Consider the following 8,290-nt stretch of genomic DNA (forward strand, 5'->3'; position numbering starts at 1 on the left):
CAATTACCATTCAAGGAAGAATTTCAAAAGACTTTAAAACTGGGATACTCGAAGAAAAATGCAATTGCACAGTATTTCCGTAATGAGAATCGTTTGCTTCGTACCCCTGAACTCAAAAATCAATATGACGAAGTTGTTAGTGAATATTTGCAACTAGGTCATATGAAAGAAATTCTCTCCCATCCTTTTGAAAATGTCGATCGATACTATTTGCCTCACCATGCCGTAATCCGTCCCGACAGAGTTACAACGAAGCTTCGAGTGGTTTTTAACGCTTCAAATCCGACTTCAAATGGAATCAGTCTGAATGACGTCCTTCATTGTGGCCCTTCCTTGCAACTTGACTTAACGAGTCTTTTGCTTCAATGGCGATTTTTCAAAATCGTTTTTAACAGCGATATTGAAAAAATGTATCGTCAAATTTCCGTGGCTCCAAAACACACTCCCTTTCAAAGAATTATTTATCGAAATAATCCGACCGAAGATTTACGTGAGTACGAATTGAAAACGGTAACATTCGGCTTGAATTGTGCTCCGTACTTGGCACTTCGCACTTTACAGCAGCTGGCTACTGATGTGAAAAATACTTTTCCATTGGCCAGTCAAATCCTTATGTCTTCCATGTACGTGGACGATATCCTAGCCGGAAGTCATGATATTTCTTCGGCCATTCGGGCACAGACAGAACTGACATCCGCTTTAAATTCCGCTGGATTTTCGTTGAGGAAATGGACTTCAAATTCCACAGAATTCCTCCGCACTATACCAAAGGAATATTTGCTTAACGAAGACTTCCTTCAGTTTGACGATAGTAGTTTGGCGAAAACTTTAGGTGTAAGGTGGAACGCCAAGAACGACTACTTTTATTTCCACGCTCAGGCAATTAAATCCTCCAAATCCCCGACGAAAAGACAAATATTATCCGAGATATCGAAATTGTTCGATCCTGCAGGGTGGTTGTGTCCCTATATCGTTACAGCCAAACTGTTGATGCGAGATATATGGTCGTCCAAGGTCGACTGGGACCATCCTATACCATGTGAATTACTAGCGACATGGAAAAATTTCTTAGAAAACTATCCGTCCATTGAGAGAATAAGAATTCCTCGTTGGGTTCAATACCAACCCGGTTGCGAGGTGCAGTTGCATGGTTTTTGCGACGCATCCGAGAAAGCTTATGCCGCTGCAATCTACATTCGATCTGAAACACCTGATGGTGTCGTTCAAATACACTTGCTCACGGCAAAATCAAAAGTTGCTCCTCTCAAGACTATTTCCATTCCACGTCTTGAGCTGTGCGGAGCAGTTTTGCTTGCTGATGCTATTGAGTCCTTGATGGAGATTTTTCCCTTCCCTAATATTAAAATCTTTTGCTGGACCGATTCTATGATTGTTCTGGCCTGGTTAAAAAAGCCTGCTTTTTCTTGGAAGACATTCGTAGCAAACCGTGTTTCTAGAATATCCGAAATAGTCAATGTTGACAATTGGTTTCATGTCGAATCCAAGCACAATCCGGCTGATATAGCATCCCGTGGAGCATATCCGTCTGAAATGTTCGAGAACGAATTATGGTGGCGTGGTCCCTCCTGGTTACAACTTTCCGCAAGCCTATGGCCGAATTCAATAACCGAAGAAATCGATGAAAATCTTCTGGAGAAAAAGATTTCTTCTCATTTCGCCTACTTTCGTGAATACGATGATCCTCTAGCTCGATTTTCTTCTTTCGGACGAGCGCTAAGAGTATTATCATACGTTTACAAATTTATTTCCAAAATTCGCAAAATATCTCCCTCATCCGACCCCATTCAATTGAAAAGAGAAGACATTGAAAAAACTAGGAATAGTTTAATCATGCTGGCACAAAAATATGCATATCCGAATGAGTATAAAAATCTAACACAATCAAAAGTCATTCCTCCGTCCAGTTCGATTTCGAATCTCAATCCGTTCCTAGACTCCACTGGCCTTATGCGAGTTTGTAGTCGAATTGCTGGATCTGAAAGTCTAACATACAACGAGCAGTATCCAATAATATTACCATATAATTCCAATTTTTCGAGATTGTTGCTCAAATTCATTCATCAGATCACATTACATGGAGGAAATAATTTAATGCTCCGAATGCTAAGGCTTCAGTTCTGGATTCCAAAAGCTAAGAACCTTTTAAAGTCCACAATCCATAACTGCAAAATATGTGTCATTTCGAAACACAAACTCCAGAAGCAGTTAATGGGCACTCTACCCCCTGAGCGAACAACGCTTTCCAGGCCGTTTACAAATACAGGACTAGATTTTGCTGGTCCTTTCGACATCAAGGCATATGCTGGCCGTTCACGTCTCATTTCAAAAGGGTACGTTTGCATTTTCGTGTGCTTCGCAACTCGAGCCATTCATCTAGAAATTACTTCCACCCTTTCGACTCCAGACTTCCTGGCAGCATTTCATCGTTTTGTTTCACGCCGTGGTTGTCCGAAAAATCTTTACTCAGACAATGGCAAAAATTTTGTGGGTGCGTCCAGAGAACTTGCACAAAATGTAATCCGATGTTCGCGAGAATCTATTTCTTCTCATTTCTCTCATCAAGAAATTTCATGGCACTTTATTCCACCTGGAGCTCCGCATATGGGCGGTCTTTGGGAAGCTGGGGTAAAAAGTTTTAAACAGCATTTCCGAAAGATAGCGGGGGATCATCGATTTACATTTGAAGAATTCTCGACAATTTTAGCCCGAATAGAAGCGTGCCTGAATTCTAGACCGATTTCCCCAATGTCTGAAAATCCAAACGATATGCTCTCCTTAACACCAGGACATTTCCTAACTGGTGGTCCGATCCTTTCCGTATGTGAGCCATCTGAATCTGAAACTAATCTATCCGTTATGAACCGGTGGCGTAAAGTAAAAGCTTTGTGCCAACAATTCAGTATTCGATGGAAGCATGAGTACTTAAAGGAAATGCATAAACGCATGAAATGGCAAACACCTCAGAAAAATATCGAAGTAGGTTCCATGGTTGTTATCCGCGACGACTGCCTACCTCCGACTGAATGGAAATTGGGAAGAGTTTCGAAAATATATCCAGGGAAAGATAATTTAGTTCGAGTAGTAGATATTCTGACGGCAAAAGGAATAATTACTCGTCCCCTTGTGAAAATTGTACTTCTTCCTCCATGTTAAAATTCGTATAATATCAATCCCTATCATTACAGAATGTCTTCCGTCCAAAGCAGAGTTACGAAGATCCACCATGTTAAGAGGCAATATTCATGTAGGATTTGCAAGGGTGTCCATGGTCTAAGCAAATGCCAAAAGTTCCAGAAGATGTCGGTTGAGAAACGATTGCAAGTTGTCATTTCACACAATTATTGCACCAATTGCCTTGCCCATAAACATTCTTCCGGATCCTGTTTTTCATCACTTGGATGCAAACACTGTGGTGGCAATCATCATTCCTCGTTGCATATCCATCAAAAAGGCCATACTCAGATTCCCCTCCATAGTGAAAAACAGTTACGTGTTGACCGATCTACATCAAGAAGGAAGTCATCTTCAACTATTCCGAAAACTCTCAGTCTTGAGTCTATAACTAGCCCCAACTCAACAACGCTTTTTCCTACCGCAATAGTCGAAGTTTTACATGGCACCAAACGGCACCCAGTCAGGGCAGTTATAGACCAATGTACTTCCGTTAGCAAAATTTCATACCGCCTAGTTGAAGATCTCAATCTTCCGAAGACGACACTCGGTGAGGAAACTATATGCCCCGTAACCATTCGATCTCGGCAACCTCCTTACATATCCGTGGAAGCAATGATGATTGTCAACAATCGAATTTCTATGGACACCCCAAAGAAATCTCTGCCAAAATCGACCGCATCTAAATTTCCCAACTTGACATTAGCCGACCCTCAATTCTACAAAAGTGGACCCTTTGCGCTGGTCTTTGGCGCAGATATATATTCTAAAATAATTCAGCCTGGATTAATCACCAGTAACTCGGGTCTACCCGTTGCGTTAAACACCATTTTTGGATGGGTCCTTTCCGGTTCCTGTTCCGCTTAGATCAATTTATTTACCATTTCTCACATGTCTCATAAGTTACCAAATTTGCAAATTGAATTTCATTAACGCATAAATCAATTTTTTAAGTTTTTTTTTTTTTAATTTCAACTATTGAAGTAAAGTAATATATCCTAATTTTTGTTTTAAGAATTGCATTACTGCAAGAGGAGGCGGAAATGTTCATGTGAAAAACGTTTCCCATCTCTGTAAAAAACCTCACCTGCAGAGGTCGTTTAGTTCGTAAGAAAAAACTTATCTACTTCGTTAAATTACCTATGTACAATACATTGAAATGGCGTACTGAAGTATCACTAAATCAATCTTGTTAACACCTTCAAACAATAAAGTTGAATTCCGTCTTGCTGAAAAAACCTTCGCTTTTATCCGTCTTTCACTACAACACTGGTAAGAAATCCTAGAACCGCTCAACTACTATATCGAGAATTTGCTTCCCGTGCTAATCCTGCCTTTATTCGATTACATTTTTTCCGTTCCATATTTCGACCATTGGATTGGATTTTGCTGAGTTATACCTTTGGGTACAATCTTTTGGGGAACCAGATTCACCAGCTTCCATTTTCCATTTCTCTAGAACCCTTACCAATCCTGCAGATTTACATAGACTTTTGACAAAATATTCTATAGAAATAAAAACTTGGTAGATTATTTTTGGTTCGAGTGGCAACCATGATTATGAACCGAATAAAATTTGAACAAAATTTTCTATAGAAATAAAATTTTGACAATGATGAAAATTTTATTATGAACCGAATAAAATTTTAACAAAATTTTCTCTAGAAATAAAATTTTGACAAAATTTTCTATAGAAATAAAATTTTGACAAAATTGTCTATATAATAAAATTTTGGTAGATTATTTTTGGCTCTAGTGGCAACCATGATTATGAACCGATATGGACCAATTTTTGTGTGATTTTTGTTGGTTGTTAGCGACCATATTCTAACACCACGTTTCTAATTTGAACCGGATCGGATGAATTTTGCTCCTCCAAGAAGCTCCGGAGGTCAAATCTGGAGAACGTTTTATATGGGGGCTATATATAATTATGGACCGATATGGACCAATTCTGGCACGGTTGTTAAAGATCATATACTAACACCATGTTCAAAATTACAACCGGATCGGATGCCATTTGCTTCTCTTTGAGGCTTCGCAAGCCAAATCTGGAGATCGGTTTATATGGGGTCTATATATAAGTATGGACCGATGTGGACCAATTTTTGCATGGTTGTTAGAGACCATATACCAACATCATGTACCAAATTTCAGCCGGATCGGATGAAATTTGCTTCTCTTTGAGGCTCCGCAAGCCAAATCTGGGGATCGGTTTATATGGGGGCTATATATAATTATGGACCGATGTGGACTAATTTTTGCATGATTGTTAGAGACCATCTACCAACACCATGTAGCAAATTTCAGCTGGATCGGATGAAATTTGCTTCTCTTAGAGGCTCCACAAGCCAAATCTGGGGGTCGGTTTATATGGGGGCTATATATAATTATAGACCGATGTGAACCAATTTTCGCATGATTGTTAGAGACCATCTACCAACACCATGTACCAAATTTCAGCCGGATCGGATGAAATATGCTTCTCGTAGAGGCTCCACAAGCCAAATCTGGGGATCGGTTTATATGGGGGCTATATATAATTATGGACCGATGTGGACCAATTTTTGCATGGTTGTTAGAGACCATATACCAACACAATATACCAAATTTCAGCCGGATCGGATGAAATATGCTTCTCTTAGAGGCTCCACAAGCCAAATCTGGGGATCGGTTTATATGGGGGCTATATATAATTATGGACCGATGTGGACCAATTTTTGCATGGTTGTTAGAGACCATATACCAACACCATGTACCAAATTTCAGCTGGATCGGATGAAATATGCTTCTCTTAGAGGCTCCACAAGCCAAATCTGGGGATCGGTTTATATGGGGGCTATATATAATTATGGACCGATGTGAACCAATTTTTGCATGATTGTTAGAGACCATCTACCAACACCATGTACCAAATTTCAGCCGGATCGGATGAAATATGCTTCTCTTAGAGGCTCCACAAGCCAAATCTGGGGATCGGTTTATATGGGGGCTATATATAATTATGGACCGATGTGGACCAATTTTTGCATGGTTGTTAGAGACCATATACCAACACCATATACCAAATTTCAGCCCGATCGGATGAAATATGCTTCTGTTAGAGGCTCCACAAGCCAAATCTGAGGGTCCCTTTATATGGGGACTATACGTAAAAGTGGACCGATATGGCCCATTTTCAATACCATCCGACCTACATCGATAACAACGACTTGTGCCAAGTTTCAAGTCGATAGCTTGTTTCGTTCGGAAGTTAGCGTGATTTCAACAGACGGACGGACGGACGGACGGACGGACATGCTTAGATCGACTTAGAATTTCACCACGACCCAGAATATATATACTTTATGGGGTCTTAGAGCAATATTTCGATGTGTTACAAACGGAATGACAAAGTTAATATACCCCCATCCTATGATGGAGGGTATAAAAAATAATGTCTAATAAATTTTCTTTAATTTGTTGAAAATTATTAACATATTTTTGTGAAATCGGCGTGACATCTGCATTTCTAATAAAGTTTAGTTAAAGGTTTCTAAAATGTATCTAATTTTTCTAAAATTAACTAAAAATTAACTACACTCAAAAAAAAGTGAACTCTCTATTTCACTAAAGCCAATTTAACATTCTTTTAGTTCATGGAATTATTATGTTTGGAGAAAGTTTCCTCTACTCTAATAATTTTTTGTGTACGTTAGTTAAATTAACTAAAACCGAGGAAAAAAATATACACAAATGAAGGATAAAGATTAACTAAATTCGTGTCTTCCACAAAATAGTTCAATATTTCTTGAAATTTGTAAATTTTACTGCAAATGCGTTCATCATGAACTTCGTATTCTTGCAATTTTGAACTCCAATTTTTTCCTTCAAACTACAAAATTTTCTTTAACAAGTGAAAAAACTTAATTATGTCTAATAAATTTTCTTGAATTTGTCGCAAAATATTTACTTATTTTTATGACATCGGCGTGATGCCAGCGTTTGTTATACTGTTTAGTTAAAATTTTCTAAAAATATTCAAAATTTTCTAATATTAACCGAAATTTTTCTTCCTGGTGGGTTCACTGTTTTTTTCAGTGTAGAAAACTCGTTTTGTCTTAAATTTCTTTCCCCAGAAAAGAAAACTCTTCTTTCTGTGTACCCCATTTTTTAATCGTCGAAAAATCTACTTTTGCAAATGTCGAATAGCCTAAAATCGTTAGAATGAAGTGCACAATTGTAGGTCATATTATCGACCATTGAAGACATTATTCAATTGAAAACTTACACTGCTTTTAGTGGTGTATCAAGATACTCCCAGAAACCAAAACCTTGCCAGCTATAGTAAGAAGCTACTACAAATGGAGCTACCAATGCCATTATTCCCGTCGTGCAAACTATGCAGTAAAATGTAAGAGAAAGGAGATAATCCCGATGATTCTCTTTCTGGATTATTTTCAATTCTTCATCAGATACTGTAAGAAATCAAACGGTCAGATATTTTATTTTTTTTCAGTTGTCATTGAAATACCTTGAAAATTCCACATCCAAACTTTAATTAATAATTTAATTGCATTTTCCATATTCCAAATGAAATGAAGTAATAATACGACAGCCATAACCACTTGCCAAACAGGGGCTAAAGCATCGGTAAATTTGTTCAAATCATCCAAATGTTGTAGGGCATAATGAGTCATGGGCCAACATAAAATGAGCTGAATCATATTTGGAACCCAAAGTAAAAATCTACTAAATACAGGATTTTTAATAGAAGTCAAATTAACTCCTACGGCTTGTAAAGTTATTCTTTGTATATGAAAATAATTTTTAATGGCTGGATTTGGTTTCAGAGTATCCGTTGCTAAAGATGAAGCCATTGTAGTACAATGCAGTTTAAATTCAACTAAATTTTATTCCATATCTATTCAACATTTATATAAGAGTTCTGTCCATTATTTATAAAGGAAACAATTATTGTCTAATTGAGCGATTTGGATATTTCTTTTATTTACTAAAAGGGATAATTTCCGGCAACTCCCATAAATGATTTTCCACAAATAGTTATTATAGTTATAATGACTGTATTGACAATCCTCCCATTCTATTGTCATTGATA

At 37.8% G+C, this 8,290-nt stretch overlaps 2 protein-coding genes across 2 annotated transcripts in view; one reads left to right on the forward strand and one right to left on the reverse strand.

Moving 5' to 3' along the window:
• Positions 1-8,051, reverse strand: part of LOC142239694 (odorant receptor 45a-like) — a 29,118-nt gene extending 21,067 nt beyond the window's left edge. Inside the window, exons 1-2 of the mRNA XM_075311478.1 lie at positions 7,706-8,051; positions 7,463-7,649 (exon numbers count right to left, since the gene is read on the reverse strand). Coding sequence (XP_075167593.1) covers positions 7,463-7,649; positions 7,706-8,051 — 533 coding nt within the window. The remainder of the gene's footprint in view (positions 1-7,462; positions 7,650-7,705) is intronic.
• On the forward strand, positions 2,257-4,430 carry LOC142241057 (uncharacterized). Its single transcript, XM_075312799.1, has one exon. It carries the CDS (start codon positions 3,208-3,210, stop codon positions 4,057-4,059), a length of 852 nt encoding a protein of 283 aa, XP_075168914.1. The 5' UTR covers positions 2,257-3,207; the 3' UTR covers positions 4,060-4,430.
• Positions 8,052-8,290: the final 239 nt, after the last annotated feature.

Source organism: Haematobia irritans, chromosome 5 (genome assembly GCF_050003625.1).
Source record: "Haematobia irritans isolate KBUSLIRL chromosome 5, ASM5000362v1, whole genome shotgun sequence".
Lineage (NCBI taxonomy): Eukaryota > Metazoa > Arthropoda > Insecta > Diptera > Muscidae > Haematobia > Haematobia irritans.